Source organism: Chlorocebus sabaeus, chromosome 3 (assembly GCF_047675955.1).
Source record: "Chlorocebus sabaeus isolate Y175 chromosome 3, mChlSab1.0.hap1, whole genome shotgun sequence".
Lineage (NCBI taxonomy): Eukaryota > Metazoa > Chordata > Mammalia > Primates > Cercopithecidae > Chlorocebus > Chlorocebus sabaeus.
Window position 1 is genome coordinate 5,466,922 of NC_132906.1, and position 14,384 is coordinate 5,481,305.

The following is a 14,384-nucleotide window of genomic DNA, read 5'->3' on the forward strand; positions in this document are numbered from 1 at the left end:
CTTATTTTTTTGAGACAGGTTTTCACTGTCACCCAGGCCGGAATGTAGTAGTGAAATCACAGCTCACTGCAGCCTCAAACTCCTGAGCTTGCAAGTGATCCTCCTGCCTCAACCTCCCAAATCACTGATACTACCAAGTACGCCACCACTCCCAGCTAATTTTTATTTATTTTTTCTTTTTTTGTAGAGATGGGGTCTTGCTATGTTGCCCAGGCTTGTCTGGAACTCCTGGTCTCCAGCGATCCTCCCGCCTTGGCCTCCCAAAGTGCTGGCATTACAGGGGTGAGCCATGAGCCCAGCCAGTCTCTGATTTTTACTGAAAAAAAAGCTTGCCAATCTTTAGGCTGGGTGATATCTGAGGTCCCTTTCAGTTCCAAAGTTCTAAGAATTTCACTTCCAGAGATAAGCAGGAATCTGCCATCAAACACAATACAGGGAACACCCATTAGCCTCATAATATAATGATTCCAAAAGAACTGTTTCTTTTGTGTTGTCAACATTTCCCATGAAACCTGTAAAATAATACTCACTGACTCACAGAACATTCACGTAAGCTTCCCAGATATTGATTACTTTGAAAAGCAGGCTCTTGGTTCTAGAAAGCAATATTCATAATTTTTAGAAATTTTATTCTATTAACAGGTTGACTAGACCATCTGAAAACTTACCAAGTACAATGAAAATGAAAAAAAAAACCCAACTCCCCTAGGAATTCACATCATAAAATATTTATTAATAAGTAAAATGATTTTCCCCTGCCTTTGGCTATTAAAAAATGAGTATCTTTCCAGTTGCCAACAATGGTTTTACATTATTCAGTCATGAAACAGACAGAATAGAAAGATGATCGATAGATATCTATAGATATAAATGTGTAGAAGACCACACCATACAACGATTTGTTTAATTACAAAATCTTGCACATCCTTAAAGTTATCTTTTTTTAATAATAAACAACACACAAATAAATTCACTTGAATTTGATAATTTGGAACCTTGGCAATGAATACAGTGCCTGTTGAGGCCTGAAAGAGAGACGAAATCAAGAACTGTGTGGGAGAAGAAAGGCAATACTTCTTTGAAAAGCTTTTCTCTTGACTTAATAGTCCCTATTGCCCGAAAAATAAGCCATTTTGATAACAAGAGTATAAAAAGCCTTATGATCTGCAAAGTAAACCATCTCTGTGGTTTAAATTTCATCCCAAGTCTCAGGTTATGACTAAGGAGCTATACTAAGTATCTTTGTAACACATTTCTTTGAATTTTTATAACTAAAACAAGAAAATGTTTTATCAGATCTAGGCAGAAATACTGATCCTCATTTATAAGTATAGTAATTACTTGCACTCAGGACTATATAGACACGGGGATCTGAAAACCAAACAGAAGGAAATCCCAAACCGTAACCACAAGGCAAAATTAAAAGTAACTCAGAGAAGCAGCGGGTGACAGCTTCTGATTTCAATACAAAAAAGAGTGCATTACCTCTCAGATGTCACCTTAAAGCCAGAAAATTAAGATACAATCAAGAAGGGGGTGAACGGTTTTAATACTACACCACCTACTACTTCAAGATTAAAATCATCCCAGAGTTCTGAAATGTCTTCATTAGTTAAGTAACTATACAATTTATTTCAGTCTCTTTTTAATGTAGAAAATCACTTTGTAATAAGATCTCTACACAAGGTAAAAAAGCACAAAAATAGGCCCCAAAAGCACAAAAATAGACAAAATGTATATCTTTTTACAATGAAATGAAGGTGTGCCTGTGGAATACTGAGGCTGATGACCGATCTCACAGAGTTCAAACAGATTTCCTTTTAGAATAGTCCTGTTATTTGTGTCTTCCCCTTAACCTTGGATGCATTTAAAAAATAAAAATAAAAAAATAAAATAATGGCTCAGGCTGGGGGCAGTGGCTCACGCCTGTAATCCCAGCACTTTGGGAGGCTGAGACAGGCAGATCGCTTGAGGTCAGGAGTGTGAGACCAGCCTAGCCAACATGGTGAAACCCCATCTCTACAAAAAATACAAAAAATTAGCCGTGTGGGCAGGCACCTGTAATCCCAGCCACTTGGGAGGCTGAGGCAGGAGAACTGCTTGAATCCAGGAGGCTGAAGCTGCAGTGAGCCGAGATAGCACCACTGCACTCCAGTCTGGGCGACAGAGCAAGACCCTGTCTCATTAAAAAAAAAAAAAAAGGCCCAGGTAAAAGGGAGATAACAGGCATTTTGATCTTGTGCACTCAACAAAAAAGAAATAATAACAACATAATAAAAACCCTTAATTTATCAGTTTATAAAATTCTTTCCCCAACCATATCTCAAGGGGACTTGGGACTCAAGCATTTGTTACCCGCCCATCAGCAACATCACAGGCAACTCCAGCTGAGGCCGGTTTCCCATCATAAACCAACGATACCCTGGGTGACACATACCCAGAAATGCTCATTTGGAGATGTTTTCATACAGTCTGGGGGTAAATGAAGCCATCCAAAGGAACCGTGCCATAAATACCACCGACATGTGCGGATGTCCACCTGGAGAACCCACCCCTTCCTTCCTCTCCCTTCAGTAAAGGAACCCGCCAGTGACTCTGGGTTATACAGTCACCGCTGGGTACATCTTCTGTTCACTGTTGGTGTGAGGGAAGGGGGACTGAATCTGCCTGTAGCCAGGCTGCAGGCCGTCCATGAAAGGTGGCACAGCAGTCATGGGCACAGAGTCGTGCTGCACCGTGTACCCCACGTATGGGGGATGCAGATACTGCCCTTGATGTGGCACAATCTGGGTGGCCTGCTGACAGTTCAGCACAGAGAAATTCGTGGGCATGTTGACATACACATTGTTCATGGTCCCTTCCGGCAAGCAACAGTTGGTCTGTGACCTTGTCGGCGGTGCCCGGGCCCCCGAGTTGGCGCTGGAGCTGGAACTGGCAGCTGTGCTGGACTGGCGTGAGGATGACCCCCGGGAGGTGCTGGCACTGGGGATCATGGGGATGGTCTCCATCAAGCGGTTACCCCCTGGGGCTCGGCTCTGTTGGGGATCCTGCTTAGGCCGGAGACATCTGCAGCAACAGGCTGCCACCAGGGACCCCAAGATGATAAAGGCGACAAACACAGAGCCAACGATGAGGAACGGCACGTAGATAGGCACTGAAGCAAAGGACAGAAACACAACATTATGATTTACTCTAGGAATGCAGTACCAATCGCCGACTGGCAATGGCAATGAATGAATGAGCAACACCGATACCCACAGCTGAAGGGCCGACACTGGGCTAATCTGTTCACATATTAGGAGTCTGTAAGATGCACCATTCTTTATCAAGCGTTTAGAAAGATCCTGAGACCCTACAGGCATGACAGTTCAGCCCCTAGAAGCAAACTGTTTATATTTAGTTCAACTCATCAACTGCAAGACTGATTGAGCCAGATATCCAATTTGGCAAAAATATGGGTTTAATAGGTTAAGACAGTTATGGTTCTAAACTTCCTACCATAATCGAACTGTCCGAACAAGTCTGCCCTACTATATTGTTGTAGGATCGTCATAGTAATAATGACTTTAACTTATTTAAAAGTCTTTTTTCCCCCAGAAAGTTAAGGTCCTTGCAAATTTCTTTTGACCATTCTTTAGCAAGTTCTTTTTTCATAAGCAGTTAAGTCAAAAATTTAGGCCAGACTGTAAGTCACTACCATTTCCAAAAGGCATCTGTACAGCACAAGAGGGTCAAGGAAGGGCTGAAAAAAGACCCTCCTCACTCTTCCCTAGCAAAAGCCAGGGTCCTTGGGTAGCATTGGGTCCAGGTGACGGGGTCTGTGGAGGTGGCGGGAAGTTATTCCAGGCATTGGGCCATCCTGAAACAGTGCCCCAAGAGCAAACATCAGGAGCAACAAGACACGTGTTGCAGGAAGAAGAGTCACCCATGGCGAGCCAAGAAGGCAAGAGTGCACAGGGAAAGCCCTCAGAGCATAAAGCAACAGCCATGATACTTCACCAGGGAAGCTGAATTTAAAATAGAAAACAATAAAAAGTAAAAATAAAAACCTTTTGATAAAACCACTAGCAAACTCCATTTTAAAATTAGTTTCTGGCGGGGCACGGTGGCTCACGCCTGTAATCCTAGCACTTGGGGAGGCCAAGGTGGGTGGATCACCTGAGATCAGGAGTTCCAAGACCAGCCTGGCCAACGTGGTGAAACCCCATCTCTACTAAAACCACAAAAATTAGCTGGGTGTGGTGACGCGCACCTGTAATCCCAGCTACTCTGGAGGCTGAGGCAGAAGAATCACTTGGACCCAGGAGGCAGAGGTTGCAGTAAGCGGAGACTGTGCCACTGTACTCCAGCCTGGGCGACAGAGTAAGATTCCAACTCAAATAAATAAATAAATAAAATTAGTTTCTTAAAAAAATCTTTTAGGAGCCATAGGGATGGCACTACAAGGCTTTAGAAACTAGATGCAGGTTGATGGGGTAGAATCAGACGGGAGGTACCTGCAGAATGCCTCTGAGCCACTTTCGTGGAATTCTACCCTATGTTACCGACAGCCTGCATTTTCTGATGTGCTCTTGCCCCATCCCCCTGACTATATTTTTGGGAAATACATGAGGACAGGGATGCATTGGGTCTTACTGGTCTTGGCAAAGCATAATGCCAGCCCACAGTCAGATGGGGCAGCATTTTCGGAAGGAGCCCGCGCCTTTGAGGTCAGCTCTATGAATACCCTTTGATTATCCATGAGAGCAGCCAGGCTTTCTAATTATGCTCCTTTTGACTGTTCTGGTATTCCTGGAGTCAGTGTTTTTAAAGTATAACACCAGGTGGAATTACGGAGAAATAATGCTTTGTAAGTAAAACAATACTTTATAGGTATTTAACCAAAGGCTGACTGTGGAAGATTTCCTGGAGTTTCAATGCTAAACAGAGCAGTTTCTATATATGGCGCCCGTTTAGCAGGTAGAAACACTTGCCACAGTGTCTGCAGCACAGCTGGTGCCTGGCAGTAGACCTGTTCTCATTACACTATCACTTCAGGCCAACTATGGATCACTGGAGAAGTGGATGCAGGCCTTTTTCCTTGGCGTGTTATAAATATTTCATTCTCTAAATTGAGACACCAGCCCTAAATATGTTATCAAAAAATAATAAGAGAAAAACAGGGAAAAAATGTACCCCAGTCATAGCAGAAACTGGCTGAAACCAGCCTCAGTCCACATAATGAGTTTTGGGGAGAAATAACTGTTCTCTTTCCAGGATTTTTAATTGGAAATGTAAATAACTACACAGGGGTAAGGAATGCAGCGCTACCATAAGCCCCCGGCAGGCTTAATGAGGCGTGTTGTCCTTCACTGCAGAAGAGAAGTGGAAGAAATACAATTTTTAGGGAAAAAACGTTTAAAAGTAGCGTGAAGAAGGCACCCACACACAACACAGGGCGTCATAAGTCTCGTCATGAGAAGTCCCCACTAGTCCAAAGCCATCCCAACTTTTTGGAAACCATTAATGAGCCCAATTCAGCAGACCTCTGACTGTAGCTGTTTGGGGTCTGGCTCGCTTCTCCGGGCTGTCATCCATCCATGGCCACACAGTCTGCGAGGCTGAGCCTGCGTTTTAAGACTGCGCTGGTTCTGGAATTACACGCTCTTCAGATTCAAGACAGAACAATAGGAGTAGCATGCTAATAAAACGCTTGACTGCAAAAGGGAACGGCACTGAAAAGAGCTGTCTCTCACCGGGTCCTGGGAGGCAGCTCTATAAACACAAACCACGCTGTGCCAAAGCTCAGGCGGCCCGAACCCAGGCTCCGGGTGGTAGCGAAGTCTGCCAGGTACACCCAACGGGCCCACAAAAAGGAGGAGCCGCCCCCTCGGGGATACGTTTGCCATTTTACCTCCCCTCCCCCGAACGAGAGAGAGAGAGAGAGAGAGAGAGAGGAGAGAGAGGAGAGAGAGGAGAAAAGAGAGAAGAGAGAAGAGAGAGACTGGTGTAGACACCACCCCAGGGAGGCATTCCGGAAGGTTTCTCAAGAATGAAGTGCAACCTACCAAATTCTTTAACGGGTTTACTTTCCAAGTCTGGCTTTGGCAATTTGGGAAAAAAAAAAAAAATCAAAGCCACAAAGAGCAAGGCTGGGCACTGCTCCGATGGATTACACCTACTAAGTCTGACGTGGTAAGGAAAACAGTCCAGAAACCCCAGAGGCGGGCCGCTGCAGGGGAGAGGGGCCGCCGCGTGGAGAAGATGGGAATCCGCGGGGTCTGGCACAGGGCAGCAGCCCCGGGGAAAGCTCTGAGGAGCTGCCTTCTTTTCGGGGAGCCTTCCGGGAAGGATGTCTGCCAGGCCCTCACGGGGGGGGCGCACCCTCACCGTCTTCTCGGGTACCCCTGAGACATGGAGCCCTATGGAGACAGGAGACGCCAGAGGGGCCCGGAGGACCCTGGTCGGAAGGAATATGGGGGCTATCTGTGGCCCACACTGCCTTAGGAGTGTGATTTTCTTCGGAAAATTCACTCTAAGCCACCCTTTGGCTGACAGATGGAGAAACTGAGGCCCGTGGGGGTGAATTAGTGACTCACATCGACCAAGTAATAAGCCAGACTGCAGACTCCGCCTCCTGGTCCCAGGTCCTTTCCTGAATCTCCCCCTCCAAGCTCCCAGGTCCCTGAAGTCCAGGCAACGCCAACCGTCCTCCCTTTCGCGCTGGGCGCAGCCCGCCCTACCTGCCGAGCCGTCGGGGCCGTCTTTGTCCGCCCTGCCAGGCTCGCCGGCGCCCTGCTGGCGGTCGTTGTCGCAGCCGCCCTGGTCCAGGCGCGCCTCGGCGCTGGAGCAGCAGTAGCGCAACGCGCAGCTGCCGCAGCAGATGGTGGCGTCGCCGCCGTCGAAGCGCTCGGGACACTGGAAGCCGATGCGCCAGACGCCCTGCGCGTCCAGCCAGCCGTGGCAGTACTCGCCGCTGGCCCTCGCCCCCGCCGCCAACAGCGCGGCCAGCAGCAGCTGCAGGAGCGAAGCGGCGTTCCGGGAGGAGGCGACGGATGAGCGGCGACCGCCCCACATGGCACCACCCTGGCGCGGGCGGCGCGTCTCCAGAGAGCGCAGGGCGGTCTCCGAGAAGTCGTGGCCCCGGCGATCCCCGGGCCTCGTCGCTGACTGTCCCGCGGCGCTTTCCGCGCGGGCCACTCCCCTCTGCCGCGACGCCCAGGAGGCGACGACGCCGGGCCCTGGGTCCAGGAGCTCCTAAGCCATCCCCCTCCTCAGCCGGTGGCCCGGTCCCCTTAGGGGCTGCCTTATGAGTTGCACTCGCTGATGGAAATCTCAGGATGCAGTAAGAAGGCCCCCGGGACTGTCGTCCCGAAGCCTCTGGAGGCTTCACCGGCAACCGGACCCTCCCTGAGCATCCCCGAAGGGACGCTCACTCTAGCCGGATGACCGCTGGGCGCGCCGCCACGGACCTGGAGCCAGGGCTCCGCCGCAGGGTTTAAGCCTCAGGGTCCTGCGCGCGAATCGGGGCCCGCGTCCCCTCCTTTATCCCCTCCTCGGGCGGGTAGAAGGAGCGAAGGCGGGCAGTGCGCGCAAGACTCTGGGCAGCAAGTGAGGCAGCCGGCCGCGCTCAGCCTCCTCTGCCCCGAACTTGGTCCGCATGGCTCCGGCCGGGCCGCCCGGGGAGCCCTCAGGGGTGCAGCCCCGACGCTCCACTCGGGGGGGGCCGACGGCCAATCCTCCCAGCACGTCGCCGAGGGAGCGCTCCCGATCCCGGGAACGTCCAGGACGAGGCGAGGGTCCGGCGCGCCCCAAGCCGCAGTCCTCGGAGCCTGCCCGGCTGGCGGCGGCCGCGGCTGCTGCTGGGCGCGGATCCAGCCGGGCGGCTCGCCCGGGTTCCCCTTCTCCGCCTCCCCGGCTGCAGCGCGGTCCCACAGGAGCCCGGCAGCCTCCGGCCGGCGCTCTCTCTCCCGGTCGCTGCTTCGCCCTCGGGAGGTGCGCACCGATGGAAGCCTCCCACGGAAGTTTCGTTCCTCTGGGCTACGGGAGAAGCCGAGCGCTGCAGCCGCCCGCAACCTCGCTTCGCCCGGCGCCAGGCCAACTCCGACTCCGCTAGCTGCGCGCTGAGCTGCGCTTTTATAGAAGCCGGCAGCTCCCCGCTCCCCGGCGCGCATGCGCGATGCGCGGCTCCCCGCCGCCCCCGAACTCCCGCCGGCGCCGGGCAGCCCCTCACTTTCCCACCCGCGCGAGGAGAAAGGTGTGGCCGTGGGCGGGGTCTGCCTGCTGGAATAGGCGCGGGAGGAAACGCAACCTAAGCAATCCAGGCCTCGCTAACACAAATAACAACAATAATGGAAGAAACCCAATTTGCTTTGTGAAGATCTTTGGCATTCAACATTCGGTTCGTTTCTGCAAACTTCTCAAGGGATTACGATTACTGTCCACTCTACAGATCGTGAAATCGCCGCTCAGATGAACTCTCTCGGCTTCCAGCAGCCGATGTCCCGGCCACGGTTGGTCCCAGGCCCTCTGCAGGAAGAGCTCCGATGTTTGTGGCTCACTCACACGCCTGGGGCTGTGTCTGGTGGGCTGGAGGCCTCCGCCACAAGGTGGAACGGAGAGAGTTCCGCAAAGATGTCACACATTCGGCCACGGTCTGGATGACCTGTGTCCCTTTTTCTTTCTATATTTGGGTGTGGTGATTTATCGGAGTCCAGCAGGAAAGTGCCTCCGTCCAACATGTGGCCTTAGTGGTTGAGACAGCTGCAGTCAGGAAGAAAACAAGGTTCAGACAGACCAGAAATTCAGCTTTGATGAAGGAGAAATTAATAGCTTCTCTCTTCCAGAAGCTGGAACAACAGGTGCTGATGTTATTAAAGCAGCAGTGATTATTTTTAAAGGAACGAATGCCCCTTCTCACACCGTCTGGGAGTCAGCAGACCTGACTTCTAGACCCAGCTCTACTAGTAGAGAATCACTGAGTTTTTCTGGTCTCAGTTTCTTCATCTATAAAGTGGAGCATAGGACGTGATGATCATGAAGGTCCCTTCCAAGTTCATGACTTCAGAACACAGGCAATTTTATTTACAGCAAAGACACTCAGATTCGAGCAGCCGTTGGATGCTTGTGTGTTCTGGTTAATGTGAAGATTCAGACATTGTTGATTATTCTTCCACTTGTCCCAACAATGTCAAATCCAAGAAAAAACCCTACCCTATGTCCCAGCTCCCCAACACACACCTTATTCTTTTCACTAAACCTCTCTCCAAGCATTGCACTTTGTTTTCTTGCAGTTTTTTGGTTGTGTATCATTTTTAGCTACACAGAATTATGTATTTTAAATGCACTATTCACCAAATTTCTTCAGCTAGTAAGCTAAAAAAATTTCAATATCAAGAAATCATTCATTCAAGAAATACGTGCCATGCACTTACAGTGTACTGTGTTCTGTGCTGGTTACTGGGACTCATCAAGAAGCCAGACAGCATGGCCATTTCCTTCAAATGGGGCCTAAAGTCTCCTGGGTAAAACACAGAAATCAGACAAAAAGACAAAGAACTGAATAAGCAAAGAGAATGCAAGTATGATCAAAGCTCTCACCCACAATGAACAGCATCAATTTAAGCACATAATCTAGGTTAGGGTGGGGAAGGAGGTCAGAAAAATCATCAAAGGAATAACACTTAAAATGAGACCAGAAGAAGTCAAAGTAAGACTGAGTTTTTCAGAATGAGTCGTTTTCTTAGAAGATACCATTAGCCAACATTTATTGAGAGCTTACTATGAGCCAGGCACCATGCTAAGAATTTCACGGGCATGGTTTCATTTAATCCTCACAGCAGCCCCATGAATAAGACAGTATTACCATCCTCATTTTACTGGTGAGGATACTTGCTCAATCCCTAAAGATAGAGAGTGTTAGTTTGCCTGGACTGTACCCAATTTCTCCTGACTCCTAAACCCACCCACCGCACTGCTGGTCACCACAGCCTCCATTACAGAAAGCCCAGGACTGATTAACTGGGAGTTCTGTACAGACCATGACATGGTTAGGTATCATCTTTCTATGGCAGCACGAGTTGATTTGGGTGGTGTTCAGAGGGTGAATACTTTCAGTTTTGCCATTTGGAAAAACAATTAATGCAAGAGAATTGTACTTATTGTACTATTTAGAATTGTATAATTTCAGACAGTACCTATGCCATAACCTCCTTCCACGATCCACTGATCCTATTCACCAAAACATCCACAATTCGTTAGAATTTATTTATGAAGAAAAAAATTGTTTAACATTTCATATTGGAATTGATTTGGTGACTGGATACTGCCACCTTTAAAACACAAAGTTTTTCCCAAATAGTCTACAATTTAATCTATAATTGGTGAACTTAGAAGTATGGTGCTCTAAGCAAATTCGTCTTCTTCTTTTTTTTTTTTTTTTTTTTTTTTACTGTGTTTCCTTTCTTCCTTAACAGTTAAGGGGAGGCCCTTTCACGGTTACTTTATGTAGTGGTTGACTATCTTCAATGCTGAAAGGTCGTTTATGTCACTTTGTCTCTTTTGTATTATCGTTTCTTTGTGTATCTGGAATGCTGTACTGAAATTTTATAAAATAACTTGCCAAGGATTTAGTGAGGTTCTGCATGGGAGGTGCTACTGGGAGATATTAAAATAGTCTTGTTCCTTCCGTAGGAAATAAAAAAAATCCCTCATTGGTCTTAAAAGACAACCAAAACTATTTTACTCGTTTCTTCTGAGAAACTATAACTAGTAATTACAACATAAAGGTAGTAGTAATCATAATTTATGATAATCAAAATGAAATGTCAGGCAGTCTGCCAAAATATATTTAAAAACATATGAAAGAGTGCCACCCCCTTTTTTAAAAAGTTGAATTCTATAGACACTAACTGAAAAAGTATATTTTCAAGTTATTTTACCTTTCAGTATGTGCCTGTGTGTGTGTATATATAGGTATATATATATATAAATAAAATCCAATTGATTTAAAAGCAAACTTCTGACACATCTCACTAGTACAAATAGCAAGTCACGTAACTAAAGAAATGATTACTGACGACTTTACTAACTAGAGTTGATACAAATCAGATGGAGGTAATCACATTTCATTTGGCTGGCAGTTCTAAAAGCTGCAAGATCTACAGTGCTTTTCTGCAAGTTTCAGCAAGAGCAGAAGGTTCTTACCATCTGCACACCCGTCAGCAGTCTGTTTAGGGAGAATGGCTTTCACTAGGTTCATTCATCTTTTTCTCCTCTTCTCTCGTAAATAGAAATAGTATTGAAAATTTGGCATTTGGTTTACCAAAAGTTCTTTTAAAGTGTTTTTGTTAAAACCCAAACAAATGTGTTAATTTACATTTATTTTAATTTTGTCTTCTGATTACCTAAACTCATCTAAAAATAAAAATGTTCATAAATTTGTGAAAAAATTGTTCTTGCTTTAAAATTTTTAATTTTTCACCCTCCTTATTTTTCTTGTAATTGACATGCTGACTTCCAGAAAAGTAATTTCCATACTTTCAATTATATTTCTTCTCATTTGTCATTATAAACTATTGACATAGTTCTCTCTCATCCCACCTCCTTACTCCATTGTTTTACTGAACCCCCTTTAATTTTTGATTTTGAGGTTTACTGTGGATACATTTTCATTTTGGAGATATGGAGTTTCATGGAGGGCTTATTTCACTAATGCCTTCATATCTAAAAGAATGGCATAAGGGAAAGCAAAATGTGTGAAGATTTGCAAATCATATATATGAAAAGAATCTAGTATCCAGAATATAAGAGAACTCTTACAACCCAGAACAAAAAGGCAACCCAACCAAAAAAACTAGCTTGAATAAACATTTCTCCAAATAAGATCTACAAAAGGCCAATAAGCACATGAAAACACCTCCAAAATCATTAATCATTAGAGAAATGCAAATCAAAACCACAAGATACCACTTTACTTTCACTAGGATGGCAATAATAGTAATGATGATGATAATGGGAAATAATGTTGGTAAGGTTGTGGGGAAATCAGATTCCTTGAACGCTGTCGTTGATGGGAATGTAAAACGGTTCAGCCACGTGCAAAACAGCTTGACAGTTCCTCCAAAAGTCAGACAGAATAACCATATGACCCTGCAGGTCCACTCCTAGGTAACCCCAAAGAGATGAAAACATATGTAGAGACAAAAACTTCTATATAAATGTCCATAGCAGCACTATTTACAATAGCCAAAGGGTGGAAACCACTAAAATATCTGCTAACTAATGAACGGGTGTACAAAATGGGTTATAGTCATATGATTGGAATGTTATTTGGGCATAAAAAGAAATGAAGCATGAATACATGCTACAACACAGATGAACTTAGAAAACACTGGGCAAGTGAAAGAAACCAGACACAAAAGGCACATACTGCATGAGCCCATTTATATAAAATGTCCAGAAGAGGCAAATCCAAAGAGACAGAAAGTGGATCAGAGCTGGGCGTAGCGGCTCACACCTGTCTCCTAACACTTTGTAGGGGTTGAGGCAGCTGGATGGCTTCAGCCCAGCAGTTTAAGATTGGCCTGGGTAACATAGTGAGACCCTGTCTCCACAAATTTTTTCTTTCAAAGTAGATCAGTGCCTGTCAGGGGCTGGGAGGAAGGAAGAAGGGGAAGTGACTGCTTAATGTGTACAGGGTTTCCTTTTGGAGTGAAAATGTTCTGGAACCAGACAGTGGTGATGGTTGCACACATTACAAATATAATAAATGTCACCAATGGTATTTTCATGTTGTGTGTATTTTACCATAACAAAAAAGAATCCAGAACAAATAAATAAATAAATAAAACCCTGCAGCTGTGAAAGTATTTATCTGCCCATGATGTCACTTGAAGGTTCTGAAGCAGGTGCACCAATTTTGAGAGGATCTATTCTTTTAACAGTGAATGGCCCCGAAAGAGAAACATTTAGAAAGTCTGAAACACAGCCAGATACCTCTGAGCATGATTCCAAGTCCCTAAGCTCAATGTTGCAAACCCTGTTACGGACTGAATTGTGTCTCCCCAAAATTCATATGTTAAAGCCCCTAATCCCTAATGTGACTTTACTAGGAAATAGGGCCTCTAAAGAGGTAATTAAGGTTAAATCAGTGGGCTCCTAATCCAAAAGGACTGGTGTCCTTATGAGAAGAAGAGACACCAGCCATGTGTTGGCACAGAGCAAAGGTGGTGTCCTCACTCAGTGAGAAGGCAGCTGTCTGAAAGCAAAGGAGAGAGGTCTCAGGAGAAACCCAAACTTGCAGGCAACTTCATCTTAAACTTCCAGCATCCAGAACTGTGAGAAATAAATGTCGGCTGTTTAAGCACCATCTGTGGCATGTCTTATGGCAGCCCGAGTTGACCAATAGACCATCCCTCCCCTTTCTCCTCTCCAGTAACATCAGGAATGCCGTGAGATGCAAGCACGAGGTCTTCCTTCACCATAGTCCTCAAATGTAAAGCAGCTTGGGCCTTAACTCTATCTATGGATCATGCAGGCATGACTTGAAGGGACAGGAGCTACGTATGCCCTAGAAACAGTTTGAGAAAACTAGATCTCAGTGTAGAATAAGAGACAGTTAATGTGTGCTGATGTGAAATGGTTGGAGAATGGAGTGAGGCCGACCGGCTGCTAAGATTTGAATATTGTACATATCCAAGTTCAATTTCCTCCAGTACATTTTATTCTGGTCTCCATGGAATCAGGATTTCTTTTATTCCCTTGTCTCTTCTTCCAGACAGTCAACTCCTTGAAGATGGAAACTAAACCTTACTCATTGTTTTTTGCTGTTGTTGTTTGTTTGTTTGTTTTGAGACAAGATCTCACTGTCACACAGGCTGGAGTGCAGTGGTGCAATCATGGTTCACTGCAGTGGTCTCAACCTTCTGGTCTCAAGAGATCCTCCTGCCTCAGCCTCAGCCTCAGCTGGGTCTACAGGTGTGTGCCACCATGCCTGACTAATTTTTTATTTTTGTGGTGATAGGGTCTTGCTATGTTGCCCAGGCTGCTCTTGAACTCCTAGGCTCAAGCAATCCTCCCATCTTGACCTCCCAAAGTGTTGGGATTACAGGTGTGAGTCACTGCACCCAGCTCTTGCTTATTTCTGAGTGCTCTGAGTGCTGGACATAAAGTAGGCTCAATTTATCCATTCAATAAATATTTATTAAGCATGTAGTATATGCCAGGCACAAAAATCCTTAGTATTGACTTATTCGTTTCAAGGAATTTGAAACCAGTGAAATTACCTAAATGTGAAAATCATTCTGAGTACTGTACAGCAGCTCGGATATAGGCTATCTGATAAGACTAGGGGGAAAAAAAATATCTGATGCTTCCTCGCACCCAGTGGTTCATGCCTGTAATCC

General features: G+C 46.1%; 1 protein-coding gene across 1 annotated transcript; it reads right to left on the bottom strand.

Annotated features, from left to right (window-relative positions):
• Positions 1–712: 712 nt before the first annotated feature.
• Positions 713–7,167, bottom strand: SHISA2 (shisa family member 2). The gene is made up of 2 exons (XM_008021768.3): positions 6,723–7,167; positions 713–3,154 (listed from the first exon to the last, which is right to left on the bottom strand). Exons 1-2 carry the CDS (start codon positions 7,054–7,056, stop codon positions 2,601–2,603), a joined length of 888 nt encoding a protein of 295 aa, XP_008019959.1. The 5' UTR covers positions 7,057–7,167; the 3' UTR covers positions 713–2,600.
• Between the last annotated feature and the right edge of the window lie 7,217 nt (positions 7,168–14,384).